Source organism: Vigna unguiculata, chromosome 6 (assembly GCF_004118075.2).
Source record: "Vigna unguiculata cultivar IT97K-499-35 chromosome 6, ASM411807v1, whole genome shotgun sequence".
In the NCBI taxonomy this organism is placed as follows: domain Eukaryota; kingdom Viridiplantae; phylum Streptophyta; class Magnoliopsida; order Fabales; family Fabaceae; genus Vigna; species Vigna unguiculata.
In genome coordinates, this window is record NC_040284.1 from 19,106,364 (window position 1) to 19,126,430 (window position 20,067).

Here is a 20,067-nt window from a genome sequence, read left to right on the forward strand (position 1 = left end):
CAACATAAGTAGAATTAAAATTAGGAATATCAATATCATGTTGTTCACAAAAGAATACCACACTTTTTAATAGATTTTGCCAACCATCTATAAACTTTTGAATCAAAATTTTAGTATAACAAACTAATTGCATAGCATTCAGTATATCCTGATATTGTTTCAGCAAAGCTGGGCAAAGAGAGTTAGTAATTCCTATAATCTCTTTCATCATGTGTAAAATTAATATGAACTCAAATGAAGACAACATATTAAATGCAGCATCAACATCACTCCTTTGAGAATAAGTTGATCCATCAACAATAATTTTTTGAAGAACCATACAAGATGCTTTATATTAACCTTTTTCCATGATCTAAAACCTTATTTTAGTAAACACATCTGACCCAAAATGGCTATCTGGCTTTGAACTAAATAGATAACATGCCAAATAAGCTCCATCAGTAGTCTGGGAATACTCTAGGCAAGAAGGAAAATTTTTAATCAATTAGATTGAAATCTCCTTGGATGTTTTTCCTTATAAAAATGATAGTTTTCAAGTTGTATTTAATATGGACCTCGTTTTAAATAAGCTCTTCGAATCTCATCTCTTTGGGCTCATTGGATATTCTTATATTTGAAGACGTTTACTTGGATCACATTCCAAAGAATTAATATGAAACTCCTCACCTATAATTCTTTGAACCTTAAAAAAGGGCTCATATGATTGAACAATTGGATTATTATCATGCTTCAAAATATCTAGAAGAGTTGAATTTGTCCTGTTTTCATCTTCACATATAGCTTCTTTTTTTTCACTTTTATGAGATTAATCTATTCTTTTATTCTTCATCAATATACCGATTTAAAAAAATAAGACTAAAAAATAATTTGTCATAATCTAATAAAAAATTGAGAGACGTAAATACCAAAAGAAAATTCGATGATAATCAAACCATACTTAAAATCCAATTATAAAAAACACATAGTACAATATTTTTTTCTCCTATGTTCATAAAATAAAAAATTTAATACACAATAGACTCTTTAAATAAATTATTAAACTAATATTTCACTATCAAGTGAGACAAGAGAGAATTACCTTCTTTTTTATTTCTTTGAGAATGGAAGATAACAACTGAGAGATGAGAGCAAAAATAATAGTTTTTTTTTCTCTTCGGAAATAAAAAAAAATAGGTAAAAATGAGTGATGAGAACAATTTGTGAGAAACTCAAGACATATAATGAAACCAATTTTAAAATCCGGTTATAAAAAACATACAATACAATACTTTTTCTTCTATGTTCATAAAATAAAAAATTAATATAAAAGAGGCTCATTAAATAAATTATTAAACTAATATTTCATCAAGTGAGACGAAAGAATTACCTTCTTCTTTTCTTCCTTTAGAATGCAAGAGAATATAGGAGAAATAAGAGCAAAAAAATAGATCTTTTCCTCTTCAAAAACAAAAGAAAACATGTGAGAATGAGAAATAATTTGTGAGAAACTCAAGCCATAATGGAAAAAAAATAATAAAAATATCTTGATAAATCATTTTATTCTTTATTATATTTGATTTTATAAAAAAATTATTGGGGGGGGCGCATGGTCCCCCTGTTCACAATCCTTTACCATTGATTATCCTGGCTCTAGTATCCAACTCATATAAAGGAAGATATTTAATTGTGAGATTCCTACACTATTGGAAATATATGAAATAACTACGGAGATAGACTACAATGAAGTGGTTACATTGAAATTATTGACAAATAATAGACTATAGTTTTATGTGAATCGTAGTTAATATTGTCTTGAATAATTTAACCTAGTTCATTTTTACTCTTGCCACGAAAGCCATTATTGTCTCTCGTTGTTATTGAATGCAAACTTTTCCTCCTTTGCCACGAAAGGTGAGGTTTTCCACTCTTCTTCTTTTTCTTACTTTGACTTGGTACCTCCCTTATTGTCCTTCACTCAGGTTCACATCTCCTTCCTTCTCATTTTCTTCCTCCTCCATTTGTATTTTTCCTCTCGCCTAACCTTAAACTATTGTTCATGTTTGGCTATTTGTGTTGTAGTGACCATACACATCATTGTTACCCTTTTCCGTGATTGTGTTGCTACTCACCTTGGTCTAGCTCATGTTCTCATATAACCACACCCCTAGGTTTGCATTCCCCTCTTCACATATTTTAATGCGTTTAAAAAATTTGTATATGATATTTTTTATTATTATATGAATTATTATGTGTTATTTAGATTATTTATTGTTTGAATATGTTATTTAGTATAATTTTTTTTGTAATTGGTTTATTGTATGTATAGATTTAGTTTGTTTAATGTTGGATTAAGTTCTATTTCTGTTCAAGTTTCTTAATTAGGAGCAGTGGAACTAAATAAAAATCAAAAGGATGATAGACTATGATTATTAAAAAACTCATAGCATATAAGTGATAATAGCCTACGATTCTCCCAATAACTATAGTTTATAAGTGACTTTTAGACTATGATTTCAATTGTAGTCTAAAAGGCTTGTTTTTTACTATGGTCTTATATACTACGATTTTGTAACCGTAGTCTATGACCTTTGTTGTACTAGTGTTGGTGGAACAATTATTGAGGGAGAGATTATTACATAATGCATATCAATAACAATATAAAAGTCCATTAAAGAAATGAGATATCCTGTTATCGATAGCCTAAATCAAATAAAGTAAAATATTATATGATGAGAAGTTGAAGGAGCTTCTTATGTCAAAGATTTTTTTATAGCAGGTGAAAGGTATTATCATGATATATATAGAAAGTTAAGGTCAATTTAAAATGTTTTTGATAGACCAAGTGTTAGTCTTTGGTAACACCTTGTTTACTCCATAAACATATTTGAATCCTTTAAGTAATAACTACACTCCCATGTTGGTTTACAAGCAAACATTACTAGCACCAACAACCTTTTATACACCATCATGACTCATCTTCAACACTCCAAAATCACCAATAGTGATAGATGTGATGAACTCCTTCCTTGGTGTAATGTGGAGTATAGTACCACTATCAATTATATCCATACTCCCATTAGATACAAGATTATCATATTCATAGTCAAGAAGAAGAACAAGATTGTTCATGTAGTAGTAGTAGTACCACAATCATCATCATGATCATTCACTTTTTGCTTGCTTCTTTTGCCTTTGTTCTCCTTCTTCCATTGAAAATGGTATCTTTGAATGTGCCCAGGTTTATTACGATAATCTCTTTCATCATGTGTAAAATTAATATGAACTCAAATGAAGACAACATATTAAATGCAGCATCAACATCACTCCTTTGAGAATAAGTTGATCCATCAACAATAATTTTTTGAAGAACCATACAAGATGCTTTATATTAACCTTTTTCCATGATCTAAAACCTTATTTTAGTAAACACATCTGACCCAAAATGGCTATCTGGCTTTGAACTAAATAGATAACATGCCAAATAAGCTCCATCAGTAGTCTGGGAATACTCTAGGCAAGAAGGAAAATTTTTAATCAATTAGATTGAAATCTCCTTGGATGTTTTTCCTTATAAAAATGATAGTTTTCAAGTTGTATTTAATATGGACCTCGTTTTAAATAAGCTCTTCGAATCTCATCTCTTTGGGCTCATTGGATATTCTTATATTTGAAGACGTTTACTTGGATCACATTCCAAAGAATTAATATGAAACTCCTCACCTATAATTCTTTGAACCTTAAAAAAGGGCTCATATGATTGAACAATTGGATTATTATCATGCTTCAAAATATCTAGAAGAGTTGAATTTGTCCTGTTTTCATCTTCACATATAGCTTCTTTTTTTTTCACTTTTATGAGATTAATCTATTCTTTTATTCTTCATCAATATACCGATTTAAAAAAATAAGACTAAAAAATAATTTGTCATAATCTAATAAAAAATTGAGAGACGTAAATACCAAAAGAAAATTCGATGATAATCAAACCATACTTAAAATCCAATTATAAAAAACACATAGTACAATATTTTTTTCTCCTATGTTCATAAAATAAAAAATTTAATACACAATAGACTCTTTAAATAAATTATTAAACTAATATTTCACTATCAAGTGAGACAAGAGAGAATTACCTTCTTTTTTATTTCTTTGAGAATGGAAGATAACAACTGAGAGATGAGAGCAAAAATAATAGTTTTTTTTTCTCTTCGGAAATAAAAAAAAATAGGTAAAAATGAGTGATGAGAACAATTTGTGAGAAACTCAAGACATATAATGAAACCAATTTTAAAATCCGGTTATAAAAAACATACAATACAATACTTTTTCTTCTATGTTCATAAAATAAAAAATTAATATAAAAGAGGCTCATTAAATAAATTATTAAACTAATATTTCATCAAGTGAGACGAAAGAATTACCTTCTTCTTTTCTTCCTTTAGAATGCAAGAGAATATAGGAGAAATAAGAGCAAAAAAATAGATCTTTTCCTCTTCAAAAACAAAAGAAAACATGTGAGAATGAGAAATAATTTGTGAGAAACTCAAGCCATAATGGAAAAAAAATAATAAAAATATCTTGATAAATCATTTTATTCTTTATTATATTTGATTTTATAAAAAAATTATTGGGGGGGGCGCATGGTCCCCCTGTTCACAATCCTTTACCATTGATTATCCTGGCTCTAGTATCCAACTCATATAAAGGAAGATATTTAATTGTGAGATTCCTACACTATTGGAAATATATGAAATAACTACGGAGATAGACTACAATGAAGTGGTTACATTGAAATTATTGACAAATAATAGACTATAGTTTTATGTGAATCGTAGTTAATATTGTCTTGAATAATTTAACCTAGTTCATTTTTACTCTTGCCACGAAAGCCATTATTGTCTCTCGTTGTTATTGAATGCAAACTTTTCCTCCTTTGCCACGAAAGGTGAGGTTTTCCACTCTTCTTCTTTTTCTTACTTTGACTTGGTACCTCCCTTATTGTCCTTCACTCAGGTTCACATCTCCTTCCTTCTCATTTTCTTCCTCCTCCATTTGTATTTTTCCTCTCGCCTAACCTTAAACTATTGTTCATGTTTGGCTATTTGTGTTGTAGTGACCATACACATCATTGTTACCCTTTTCCGTGATTGTGTTGCTACTCACCTTGGTCTAGCTCATGTTCTCATATAACCACACCCCTAGGTTTGCATTCCCCTCTTCACATATTTTAATGCGTTTAAAAAATTTGTATATGATATTTTTTATTATTATATGAATTATTATGTGTTATTTAGATTATTTATTGTTTGAATATGTTATTTAGTATAATTTTTTTTGTAATTGGTTTATTGTATGTATAGATTTAGTTTGTTTAATGTTGGATTAAGTTCTATTTCTGTTCAAGTTTCTTAATTAGGAGCAGTGGAACTAAATAAAAATCAAAAGGATGATAGACTATGATTATTAAAAAACTCATAGCATATAAGTGATAATAGCCTACGATTCTCCCAATAACTATAGTTTATAAGTGACTTTTAGACTATGATTTCAATTGTAGTCTAAAAGGCTTGTTTTTTACTATGGTCTTATATACTACGATTTTGTAACCGTAGTCTATGACCTTTGTTGTACTAGTGTTGGTGGAACAATTATTGAGGGAGAGATTATTACATAATGCATATCAATAACAATATAAAAGTCCATTAAAGAAATGAGATATCCTGTTATCGATAGCCTAAATCAAATAAAGTAAAATATTATATGATGAGAAGTTGAAGGAGCTTCTTATGTCAAAGATTTTTTTATAGCAGGTGAAAGGTATTATCATGATATATATAGAAAGTTAAGGTCAATTTAAAATGTTTTTGATAGACCAAGTGTTAGTCTTTGGTAACACCTTGTTTACTCCATAAACATATTTGAATCCTTTAAGTAATAACTACACTCCCATGTTGGTTTACAAGCAAACATTACTAGCACCAACAACCTTTTATACACCATCATGACTCATCTTCAACACTCCAAAATCACCAATAGTGATAGATGTGATGAACTCCTTCCTTGGTGTAATGTGGAGTATAGTACCACTATCAATTATATCCATACTCCCATTAGATACAAGATTATCATATTCATAGTCAAGAAGAAGAACAAGATTGTTCATGTAGTAGTAGTAGTACCACAATCATCATCATGATCATTCACTTTTTGCTTGCTTCTTTTGCCTTTGTTCTCCTTCTTCCATTGAAAATGGTATCTTTGAATGTGCCCAGGTTTATTACGATAATGACACTTCATATTCTTGACTTGCACATGCTCCTGCTCTTCTGACTACCACCCTTCAATTCCTTTTTCTGACTCATTCCCCTATTTTCTGTGACAAACAACTCAAACTAAGAAGAAGAACCGTGTGTCATCCTTCTCATCTCTTCATTAAGAGCACCACTATTTGTCATTTGGAAATAAATAATGTCATTAGAGGTTGAGTTTGTAATTGAAATATGAAATATCCCCACGACTCTACTAGACTATTTAGTAGTCATAGCACAAAAAACTTCATGATAATAAGTGATCTAAAATGGAAGAATCCTCCTTGTACCTCAAATTCATCGATCAATTCAACAAATACAATTTTTTGTAACTAACTTGGAAGTATGTAAGGACTCAATCTTTTACCACAAAGTTCTAGCATGCATCTCATTATCAATGCGATTATAAAATTGTCTCGTACATATTGTTGATTAAAACCCCCAGAGTTATTGCTTCTTAAAGTCTCATTCTTAGCAATTATTTATAAGCCATTAAAATTCATTTAAGTGATCTAAAATGGAAGAATCCTCCTTGTCCTTAAATTCATCGATCAATTCAACAAAAACAATTTGTTGTTCCTAACTTGTAAGCATGTAAGGACTCAATCTTTTACCACAAAGTTCTAGCATGCGTCTCATTATCAATGCGATTATAAACATTTTCGTGTACATATTGTTGATTAAAACCCAATAGTTATTGCTTCTTAAAGTCCTATTCTTTATCAAATATAGAATTCGACTTCTCTGTATTAAATACTAGAAGATGCAATTTTCATAATGATAATATGTACTATTTAAAGCAATCGTATTTGTATTTGTCTCCATCATTCAAGCAAGTGAATATAGCCCTAAACCAAGAAGCTGTTATGCCACTATGATGGGAAAACAACAACAACAACAACAAAACAACCAAAAGTAGTAAAGTATGCAGCAAAAATAATTCTCCAAAACTAGCAAAAATTTGTTACAAACAACAACCGAAAATTTTAGCAATAATCAAAAAAAGAAGAGACCAATATTTTAACGTGAGAAAATCATCTCAATGTGAGAAGTAGAAACTCTTAAACACAAATCATACAATTAAGCTCCACTAAAATCAAATACGGGTAAAAAGAGTCAAAGTAAAAGCACAAATAAATGTTTACAATCAAACAATACATCAAAGCAATAATGTTTCTAGTTGAAAAACAAAGAAAGAAACTTAAAATAGAGCAATAGTACAAAACTAATTTCTCCGATCACAAATCTCCCATGATTCCAATATCATAATTCAAAATTTTAACTTGATCCAAGAAACAATAATTGTAATTTAACGAGGTGATTAAATATTAATATGCCAACCAATTATTGGCAAATTATGTGGTTGAGGGGAGGAGGGCATGCCCCCAATTTTTTTTTATGTGTATAAATTAATAGATAAATAAAAGTAACTTTTTTAATTTTAATATATTATATATTCGGCACCTCCAAAATTTTTATATACTCATAAACAAGTTTATGCACCCTTTTTGAAAATCCTGTACTGCAATTAATTATTTTTCTACCTTTTAACTCCTCCCTGTATAGGAAGGAATAACAACTCTTGAACTTTGATAACCCTACACGCAACTCACAAGATAAGGGATAAGGGGAAGGATCTCTACTTGATTTCTCCACTCAATATATGTGAACACTCCAAACAAATACTTACACTTTTATTTCACCAAAATTGTGACCTAGATACACTTAACTCCTATTTACAAAGACTTGGTCATGGGAATGTAGTTACAAATAAGGACTCTAATTTACTCCTGCAAACCAAACTAAGATGTTTATCCCCATGTTAAATTAAATAATGAATACAAAGTGAATTTATTGCAACCTAAGCCACATGAAGAGTTCTTATGATTTAATTGGTTTAATATCCCAGTTCCATTTCAAAATTAAAGTACATAAATGGTGACAATTCAAACAATAAAAACATATATATAACAACGATTACATTATTGTGCTTCAAGATTTACCAGATACCAGTAGACCTATCTTCAAGAATTAATATCATGAAAAAAAGGCAAAATGGTCGTTGTTGGAGTATTCCACGAGAGGTATTTTGTTAATAATCCAATAGTCTTCACTTCGCTCATCACATAATCTTTCTACAAACTGTTCATGCATATCATAAAGATAAAGCTTTTCAAGATGCTTCAAGTTTTGTATATCTCTGGGGAGCCTTATCATTTGATGGCATCTCCCTATCTTCAATACTTCAAGACAAGGAACTTTTCCCTTACCAATCTCTATGCTCTTCAACTTTGGCAACAATCCTAAGTACAAAACCTTCAGTTTCAACCATCCATTTCTGAAATGCAACTTTTCACCTTTATATGCATCATACAACTCAAGGTGCAACAACTGTGGCAGCTCCTTAAGGTAATCTAATGGATCTTGCTTTAGATCAGACCACTTCAAGTACAATCTGATAAGATTTGGAAGATTTGATATCCATGTTGGAAGTGTTCCTAAACGCCCATATAGGTAAAGGCGTTTAAGGGACAGTGGAGGATACCTTAAAGATTCTAACTTTAGCATGCCTTCTTTTCCCAAAGCCCCAATGCTCAGAGAACATAGATTCATCATGTGCTCTATAGAATTGCACAGTGCTTCACCATGTTGTGCTTCTAGCTTTATAATTCCCAACTTCCTTAACTTGGTTAGTTTTTGCAGTCCCGTTATTATGCTACCACCACTTACATCTAAATATGATAGATTCTGCAATGATTCTAGATTTTGAACTCCTTCACTTAACCTTAGTCCTTCTAAACAGTACAATTCTGAACTTTGATCACTGACATAGTAAGCTAGGAGATGGCGTAACTTGACAAGCTTATTGATCTTCACTTCATGCACTTTAGTTTGTTTTAGGTCTAGAGTCTGCAGATTCTCTAGGTTTCCAATGGACTTCGGAAGTGACTTTATGTTGGTGTTCCTTAGGCTCAAGTATTTCAAGTTGAATAGATTTCCAACTTGTTCAGGAAGAACATCAACAGATAGACATGCATCAGACAAGTCTAATCGAATCAAAAACTCAAAACTAGAGAAAAAATGGTTGTTCACCTGAAACTTCTTAGCATCATCGAAAACAAAACAAGACCTCACTTTTCCCCACTTATGGTCTCTTTCCATGGTAGCAGAACCATTCTTCCTTATAACTGATAAACGCCTAAGAATGAAATCCATGTTGGAGTTCACTGGTGTGCTTGCATCTTCCATCACATGACAAAACATCTGATCTTCACAAATCCTAGCTATGGTCTCGTGCATGAGGTTATACACGTGACAACTTCTTGGTCTTCCATCAAAATCAAGTCTTGAACCATGAACCAAACCTCTGCAGATTAGTTCAGCCAGGTATTCATCTCCAAATTCCTCCATTGATGTGTTCTGGTTCTGGGTATCTCCTTCTACAAAATCCTCTGCTATCCACAAGCGAATGAGCCTCTTGCAACTAATAGAATAGCCCTGAGGGAAAAGGCCAAAGTATAAGAAGCATTGTTTGAGGCGAAAAGGAAGTTCTTGGTAACTTTGCAACTTTACATGTTGAACCATTTCAAGATGAGGGTTACTTTTCAATAATGATCCAAGATTTTCAAGTACCCTTTTCCATTCAATGGCAGATTTCTTCGTGGAAAGGAGACTAGAAATGGCCACAATGGCCAGTGGCACCCCATTGCATTTTTCCATGAATTTTTTTGACAAATCACTCAACTCGGGGAATTTCACATGCTTAACCTTCTGGTGAAAGAGCATCAAAGCATGTTCTAAAGACAAAGGTCCTAACCTGAATTCTTCAACAGTTGTATCAGTTCCAATATTATTCGGAAAATTAGCACTTTGTGTAGTGATAATAACCCTATGTTGAGGTATGGCAAATTTGATAACGTTCCAAATTTTTAGCTCCCTCACATCATCTAACACAATGAGACATGTCTTACCTGTGAGGTATTCTCTCAATCTTTGTGCAAGATCCTCCATTGTTGCATTCCTCAATGAAGTTGATCCATGAGGATCTGCCAAAAGTATGTTTTCTTTAATTTGCCTTATTGGGTACAAAGAATCAGCTTGAGTTCGAGGCATGGTTATCCATACAAAAAAGTCGAAATCCTTCTTGTGTTTCTTCTTCTGCTGGTTCAATTTCGTTTGCTTGTTATACACATTCTTCACTATTGTAGTTTTACCTTAAGAAATATCACAGAAAATACAGATACCATTAAGCAATATAATTTACTTGGTATACCACAATAACAATCTTTTAAACATTCTTAAGAAGAATTTTCACACATTTCTCCAATTGCTTTGTCTACTATACAAAAAAATAAAAAAGTTAATAATAAGTAGGCTTTAGTATTTAATTTTTCATCCGCAACCATTTTAAATGTGTTATAATATTACGGTTTAATTATTCATTTGATCTTTATTCTCGTCAAATAGTTTTAAGTTAGTCCTTCAGTTTATATTATTTTTCTTCTTTTTAATTTGGTTCAGATTTTTCAAAAAGTAATTCAATTTAGTTATTTATCTTAATACTTGTCAGTGTCACGTGTTAATTTGTGATTTTTTTTTTAAATTATGTGTCACCTCAAAGTTGTATCACATAGTATCGTCAATGTGACATGATCCAATTGAATTACTTTTAAAATCAGGACTAAATTGAAATAACAAAAAAATATAGGACTAACTTAACATTTTTTGAAAAAAAAAACATGAACAAAATAAATAATAAAACCTAAAATTATATTCGCATTCATTACTTATTTATCTATTTCTAAATTAATAAATATTATTAAAAATCACAAAATTTTACTCTTATTTCAAAGGATATAAGTAGATTTTTATATTATAAATAAATTTGTTTCGATACCAAGTCACGAACATCTTTAGAATCAATCATTTCATCCAAAGCATTATTTGTTTTGAAGTCTAGAGTTCCTATTACTAATTTGTCAGTAAATGGCTACTTGAAAGGTAGAAGCAGAAAATAGTAGTTACACTAGCCTAAACTCCTAATTGATGTGGAATTAATGGGTGTAACAACAAACACTCTAGTCGGTGACTAAGGAAGTTTTTATACTTACAAATGACACGAGACACCAATGTTCTGATTATAAGTTAGTTGAAATAACATCATTAGAGTTAATTATCGCCTATGAGTTATAGTTTGCTTTGAAACTCAAAGTTCGTGTTACAATTTTGTTTTTAAATGACACATCACAAAGTTAAAGGACGAAAGAATAGTTAAATTGCATTTGACATCGACTCCTAAATGATGTGAGACTATTATAATAAAATGATTTGAGACTATTATATACCAGTAAATATCTTGAGGATATAATAAAATCTAATAACTATTATACCTTGTGTGTAAATATCTTGGAAGGTAGTACTAAACTTATAAACCATTTTTAACTCAAAACATTAGCCTATAAAAATATTTGATAATATATATTCATAAGTACAAGCAATATATGTTTATTTAATTAATGGTCATGTTACTACTTCAAGACTATTTTTTGTTCTGTTCTATGTATTGAATTGGGTATTATTATCATTATTCCTATTTATATTTATTTTCAACTTGATATCACTTTAATAAAAAAAATCATTTTATTTTTAAATATTGAAATTCTACTTTTAAGTTGCTAAAATATAATAAAATATTTAAAGATAACATGAAAACCATTCTAACATAACTTGAACTAATTAAACAATATTTCAAATATAATTCTCTAACATGATTTTTAAATTTAAATTAAATAATATAATTACTTAAACAATTAAAATGTTATAATTAAATTAATATGTATATAAAATTGTTTAAAAAATATTAATTCTCTTACCACATATTCTTCCTCCAAAGTTCATAATTTACTCTATATATAATCCATATATTCTTTGTAATTGACTCTATTTGTGATTACAAAATCAATTTCTGATGCTCGTCTTTGTTAAAAATTATTCTTTGAACTAATTTCCCTTTTTAATGTTGTGTGTTGTTGTTTTTAGATGTGGAAATTATAAGTAACCAGGATTTTAGAGTTTTCAGCTAATTTTAAATTTTACTTGGACTCCAAAATTAAATTTCAAGTAGGGATTATTTTACTCATTTATTTAAACAACGAATCTTCTGTGATTTATGTCAGTGATAGGATTTTTTGTTAAGTTGGGTGAATGTTTAAATTAAAGATTAAAAGTTATTAGGCCTATTTTTCTATATCAATATTAAATTATGAAAATTGGTTTGGATGGTGATATACATGTTAATTTTGGAAACAAATTTGAAATGAGTTTACAAACATGACTCAAGGATTTTATAGTAGTTAGCATATTTGTGGAACTACTTGGAGATTCAATTGTACACAGTAATTTTACAGAAAAAGTTTTAGATGTTCAAACTGAAAAATGCTAATTATTAATTATATGTAACTTGTTTTTTAAGTGATTCGGTAAAAGTTAGACTTATTGGTGGGAACTATTTGTTTTGTTTAGAAATGAGACCGTTTTAGGATAATTATGCCGATTTACAAGTTTTTCATGTCCAACACATGATATTTGTTCAACACATTTCATACTTAAGATAATTTTATTTCGGTAAAATTTATTGATAAAAATATCTGTCAATAATAAAAATTTTGAATTACTAACCAATTTTAGTAATAGGTATCCGATGAAAATTTCTATTAAAAACAAAAATTATAATTTATTAATGAATTTTATCATTGAACTCATTATATATATATATATATATATATATATATATATATATATATATATATATATATATATATTTCGATTAATATTTAAAATTTTAAAATTTGCCGAAAAGTTATGTTTTACTAATGAGTTTGTTTTAGTAGAAAAATTACTTTGAAAATTTAATAATTTTTTGTAGTGAAAAAAAATCACATTGTTGTATGTTTTAAAGTAGTTATATTTGATTCTATATTTTATTAATAGATATATACTAAATTGAAAGATTAAATCTTATTCATGGTTTAAACTCTCATTCTAAACTTAATATAACAACATTTTTAATGCAAAATTAGATCATCTCTATTTTCATTAATGAAACAATGTCTCATTACTAGATAACATTAAAGATTTATTTAGGTAAGAAGCAACAATCTCACCTATGTGAGTTCACACGTTAACATGAACACAAGAATTGAGATGTGAACATATATGTGGCAACTCTTTTGTCACATTAATAAATCTTTAATGTTATTTAGTCTAAATTTTAGGATAAATATAATTCAAAATTTGAGTCAAAAATAAATCTAATTTTACATTAAAAGTAAAAGTATGAAACCAAATAATATATATATATATATATATATATATATTCTTCCTCTTATTTAATAAATCATCTTCATAATGAAAACATCTGATGCATTTTCCATATTCAAAATCTTCTTAAAAAGCTTTACTATTTTCTTAAAACTATGTAAAAAAATCAGGAAATTGGACCAGCTCAATGTTAAGCAAATTTTGAATTATTATAATAAATGAAAAATAAAGAAATTAGAGGAATAATAATTGGAAGAAAAACAAATTACCTATCCCCGGTGGGCCTACCACCACCAACACTGGACTATTATTTTGTCTCAGCCAAGCTGTGAGGTTTTGCATGTTATGTTCAATACTAACAAGTTGAGATTCCTCAACTAAATGAGCTCCTAACCTGAAGAGTAATATTATATTAGGTTAGTCTAAAGTTGGAAAAACGGATAACTTGGTCCGATTCAGCTCGATCTAACATGGGTTGATCATTTAGTGAGTCAATCCAACCTGACTCATTTATTAGCGAGTCAACAAAATTTGAAAACCCGCTTCGACCCATCACATGTTGGTGAGTTAAATGGGTTGGCTCACTGGCTCACTTAATTAAAAAAAATACAATTTCTTTTATTTTTCAGTCAAAACTAAATTATAATTTTAATTAAATATAAATAAACTTTAATACAATCCAAAAATACATTCCAAAAGGATTTTTAAACTCCAAATACAAACCAAAATCACAAAAATATAAATTATCAATGTGTTGGCTAAAAAAACTTAACTTGACCCAAATGCAAGGCCCAACTTAATAGAAAAATATTTGTGTGACTCTTTATTTGCGGATTGGTGAGCCAATCCGGCTTACCACGGGTTCAAGTCGAGTGAGCCGAGTTCTAAGTGGACCGGTCAAAATTCAACCCTTATTGAAATTTATAAAAAAATTTCAACTCAACCCAACTCGAACTCATGGTGAGTCAGATTAGCTCGTGAGTTCCAATTCATCTTGACAACTGTAAGTTAGCCTCTAAAATTATAAACACCGATTAGTTTAGTTCTTAAATGATTACTTTTATACAAAAAGAGGGCGATAGTTGTTTCAATTCCTAAGTTATAATAACAAAAACTAAACCGACTACAATTTTATAATTTCTTAAAAACTAAAACACTGAAACTCATTTTTGTGATCATTTTCACTATTGTTTATAAAATCAGTATGTCAAAGGTACTATATATTACTATTGAAAATTAAAATTGAAAACAAAATAGAGAAATTGTAGTTTAGAGGTAGAGATACCTTGGAATTTCATCGGGAAGAGTCTGTCCATGAAATGGTTGGAGTCCTAGACTTGTGCTGAGAATGAATATATTAGATAGGGTTTGCTTGATATCTCCAATCTCAGATGATATACGATGACGATGTTTTACACTTCTGATCTTCCCTTTGAGCTTGGTCATTCCAAAACGAACTCCATCACGTTTTGCCACTTTGAACAAGTAGAGATCAACAACATCCTCCATGCGAAACACCACGTTCCTCAAATCATTCATCCAATGTTTCACTCCTTCATTCAGCACCTTCTCCACTGCATCCTTCGTCAAAGGTTTGATTTGGTTTAGGAGATTCTCGATGTGTTTAACATCACTGTGAACCCCTCTTAAAATTCTTCCTTCATCTTTCACTAACTTCAACAATTTTTCAGCTAGAAGAGCTATAAGGGTCACTGCATTTTCAGCCATTGCTCTTAATTTTCTCTCTCAGATCTAACACACACACCCACACCATGTGTTTGTATAAAAGATTGCACCTTACTGTAAGTTTTGTTCATGGTCTTGACGTGCAACAACCTTGTGTGGTCCAAAAACAATTAAAGAAAATGAGTCAAACGTTAAAATTCTCGAAAGTTCTTTTACATAGCAAAAACGGTCTTGTTCGCTTAACTATGATTTCCAGCTCAAATTGTGGATAGAAAAAATTCGTATTATTTAAGATTGACCATATAAAATACTTTTAGAATTAGTTTTTTCTATTTATTTGTATATTCTAATTTAATCATATTTTTTTAAAAATATATTGAAATAAGAGATTCTAGATTGTAAAATATATATTGGAATTCATTAATAAAAATAATATCGGAGAGATTCTAGACTGAAAAAAGTTTGTCATTTTCACAACTTAATTTTTATACAACTATCTTCCAACTTGTTTTACGAAATTATATTGAATAATTTAATTTTTTATTTCAATTAAGTATCTCAATTCAATATATAGTATTAAAAAAGATAGTTTGTTATTTGATCATTTTAAAGACAAAATAGTTGTCAATGTAATGTACTTAAAAACATGATATTTTAACCCTCAATTTTTTAAAAACGATTATTTTTGACGACTTTTTTTATAATAAAGTATTGTATTTGAATGATAATAATAAATATAAATAAAATAGTAGTACATAGTTGTATGGTAGTTATATAAAAATATTAGTTATTAAAATATCAGAGACTAAAAAATATCTGAATGTCGAATAGAAAAGTCATTTTTGGTGTACTATTTATTAGCAAGAAAAAAAAAACACCAACTCAAACATTTATATTGTATCATTATTTCTAGATTTAAAAACCAGAAAATATTGCAAGTTGCATTTGAGTGGTCCTCGTGTTTTAATGATACATTTTTATTTTTATTTTTTGTTATTTCGCAATTCTTAAATTTATGACCATGCTTAAAATAATTAAATTAATTCACATCAGTTGGTAGATAATAAAAATAATAATATTGGTAAAATATATATTATGAATTTATGATTATACTTCTGTTTTCTCATATTATGTTATACATATTAAATGTATATTTTTCTTTCTCTGCTTATATATCTATGTCTCATTTTTTTCTTGCATTAATTATGGAGAAGAATCGTAAGATAAGAAAGCAAGTGAACCTTTTCTTCCTATCATCCATAGCGTGATACTTAAGTTGATCAGCTTGTTTGTCTTTTCCAGTGGACCAAGAATTTATGAGCGCTGACAAAATCAATTATGACTAAATTTGATTTTGAATAAGTTTAGATACGTTTTTGTCTCAATTTTCATTACCGAATCTTAAATTGTTTTCTTTTATTTATGTCTTTTTTTTAAAAAAAAATTCTGTTATTTTATTATTTCTGTTAGTACTTTACCAACGATTTAAGATATGGTACTTGTTAGTTCGTCTAATATTTTTTTTATTTTTTTTAATTGTTTACATGTTAAATTAATATCTTGTTTATTGGTATTGCCACCTGACATTGTCGACATTAAATATTATTATTTTATATTCAATTAAATATTTGTATTTGATATTTTAATTTAATTTAGTTCCTGTTTTTAATGAAACAATATAACATCTTATTTTAATAACAAAATATTAATAAAATAAAACATCACAGAATTAATAATCAAAACATATAATCCATAAACCAGAGTATGTTATTATAATTATCCAAAACAAAAATAATTATACCAACTTAACATATAGAAGGAAACTATAAGCAAACTAAAGAGACTCAAAGTCTTTCAAAAAGGTTTTATACACAGAGAACTGGGATCTAAGAACTAGACAATTGTATATGCATCTCCATCTTGTAGATCGACTCTTGCTTCCCTTACTTATAAGACAATTCAAAAATGCTCTAAGACACCAAAATGTCTTTAGCTCCATAGGATTGTATATCTACACATAGAAACATCAAAAAAACTACATTTATTATGATTGTTGATCATCAAAGACCATATAGATGAGTCTAAGGACACATGCAGTTAAAGGAAGCTTACATGCAGTGCCGGAACTTGGACAAAAAATTTAGGGGTGTCAATTTAATTTTTTTATATACAGTTTATTAATTAAAAAATATATTTCTTTTACTTAAAACATTTTCATATTACAATTCACACTTCTCAATTTTTAATATTTCTAATTGATTGAATTCACGCAAAATGGATATTCTAATTTCTAGTCCAATTCAAAATTATTCAACTAATTCATTCTACGCACTAGAAAACATAAAATCACAACATTTTATAATGTAGGGTTATACTAATTTGAGAAAAATATAATTAGTGATCATGTCAATTTCAAAAAATAATCCCTAAAATCAAGTTATTTTTCATACTAATTTAGGGAAAACTTAATTTAGAAGAAATATCATGGAAAAATCATAAATCTAACCTACATAAATCATACTAAGATACTAATTTAGGATATCTTGTGAATATGAGTTATTTGATCTCTCTGTACTCCCATCTCCAGTTCTCAATCTATCTTTTTTTTTTTACATTTATATTTTATTAATAGTTTGTTCTCAAAAAAATTTATAATCAAATACAAAACCTTAATCTTTTATTAATCAAGATCCATCAAATTAATTTTTATTTAATTTTTTAAAAATATATAAATAATATATATATATATATATAACTATAAAAATAATACATAAATATATAAATTTAAATTTAAAAAGAAATAAATATATATAAAAATAAAAGTTAAAAAGCTTGGGGGAGCCGTGGCTCCCCGTAGTCACATGCAAGGTCCGTCCCTGCATACATGCAAAGGAAAAAACAATTGGACTAAGAAAAAGAGTACAAAATCAACTTACTTAGATTTGAAGAACCCACTACGAAGATCACTCCAAAATTCTCATATCTTCAAACCGATGAACAAAGAGCGAGAAAGAAGAGAGAGAAGGCATAGAACTCTAGGAAAGAGGTTTATGAAAAGATAATGTGTTTTAAAGTAATAAAACTCGTTTATAAAATTTCGATTTATATTTTAGAGTTTTAATATTAAAATAATTGAATCTAATTATTTTAAAGACACTAACAATTATAAAATATCATTTTATAGGTCTTTACCGCAATTTTATCTCTCTCTAAATTGAAACCAAATTTAATTTTTATATATATTATATTAATATTTTTATTAAAATTGATATTGTTATTAAATATTTCTGAAATTATTTTTAAATTAACTTTAACTATATTATTATTATTATTATTATTATTATATAATTATTAGATTTATATTTGAATTTTACTGCATATAATTTCTCGTAATGGTTTTTTTGTTGTCCTACTTATTATTGACGAACATAGCTAGTTATAAAAAAAAAGCTAAAAAAAGTATACACACATGTTAATAAAAGTATTTTTAATAAAATTATATTTATTTAAATTTACATTTTAAGTTGAACTTTAATTAATTTTTAAAATTTTAAATTTATATTGATATTTTTATTACATGCTTTAATGCTTTGTTTATTTGATTTTAAATTTCAAATAATTGTATGTAAATTTATTAAAAAAAATTGCTTGTATAACATTTAATAATTTTTATACAAATGTTAGGGTTAGTTTAAAAATAATTTTGTTCAAAAAATATTTAACAACAATGTAAATTTTAATAAAAAATATCAATATGACATTTATATAAAAATTAAATTTAGTCTCAGTTTGACAAGGAACAAATAACTCCGTTAAAAAAATGGAATTGAATTGAATCAAAATAATAAATATAGGGACTTGATTGAATATAAGACAATAACACATGACAACTAACACTTGATATTGTTAGTGTCACGTGACATGATGTTTACTTGACACATGCACAAATTAAAACAAAAAAACAAAAAAACGCAAAGTGACGTGTGAAATATATTTAACATCGTTGGTACAATATTATCGAAAAGGACAAAATCACGTCAATTTTTCAAAAATTGGAACTTAATTGAGAAAAAAAATTTGGAAGACCAATTTGAGATTTGGTGACGAAAATGGGAACCAAAAGCGTATTTAAACCTTTTGAATAAATGTAATTTCTTTTAACTTAATTCAATTTAATTTTGTATAAATTTATAACTATAATTTTTAAACTTATAATTTATTAAAAAAGAATTAAGTCCATGATAATTTTGGAAAGTTTTAATTAAGTTCTTATTGAATTTTGGATTAAATATGTTTTTAGTCCCTAAACTTATAAACAAAATTAGAATTCATCTTGTCTCAAACTTTAAAAATGAATGGATACATAGTTCTTTAATCTAACAACGTTAACTCTTTTTACACGTTAAATATTGTTCCATGTTGACGTTTAAGTTGCTTACACCATTTGACACACTTAAGCTCAAATAACAACCTAGAACATCGTTTAACATGTAAAAAAATTAATGTCGTTGAGTTAAAAGGACTATATTAATTCATTTTAAAGTTTGAGAACTAAAATGTATCAAAATTTTAAAATATGGACGAATTTCAATTCACATCCAAGTTTAGGGACTAAGAACATATTTAATCCTTAAATTTTTAAGGTATATTGAGTACTTACAAAATTATACTTTTGAATTGGGTTTATGTTGGGAGGTGTAACTATTATTTTATAATGTCATCCTACCTAGTTTTGGTCACATGTTATTTTATAATGTTACAATTTTACAATTTA

General features: G+C 28.1%; 1 protein-coding gene across 1 annotated transcript; it reads right to left on the minus strand.

Moving 5' to 3' along the window:
* Window positions 1–8,109: 8,109 nt before the first annotated feature.
* Window positions 8,110–15,365, minus strand: LOC114187711 (disease resistance protein RPM1-like). Its single transcript, XM_028076034.1, has 3 exons — window positions 14,893–15,365; window positions 13,877–14,001; window positions 8,110–10,501 (listed from the first exon to the last, which is right to left on the minus strand). Exons 1-3 carry the CDS (start codon window positions 15,333–15,335, stop codon window positions 8,325–8,327), a joined length of 2,745 nt encoding a protein of 914 aa, XP_027931835.1. The 5' UTR covers window positions 15,336–15,365; the 3' UTR covers window positions 8,110–8,324.
* Between the last annotated feature and the right edge of the window lie 4,702 nt (window positions 15,366–20,067).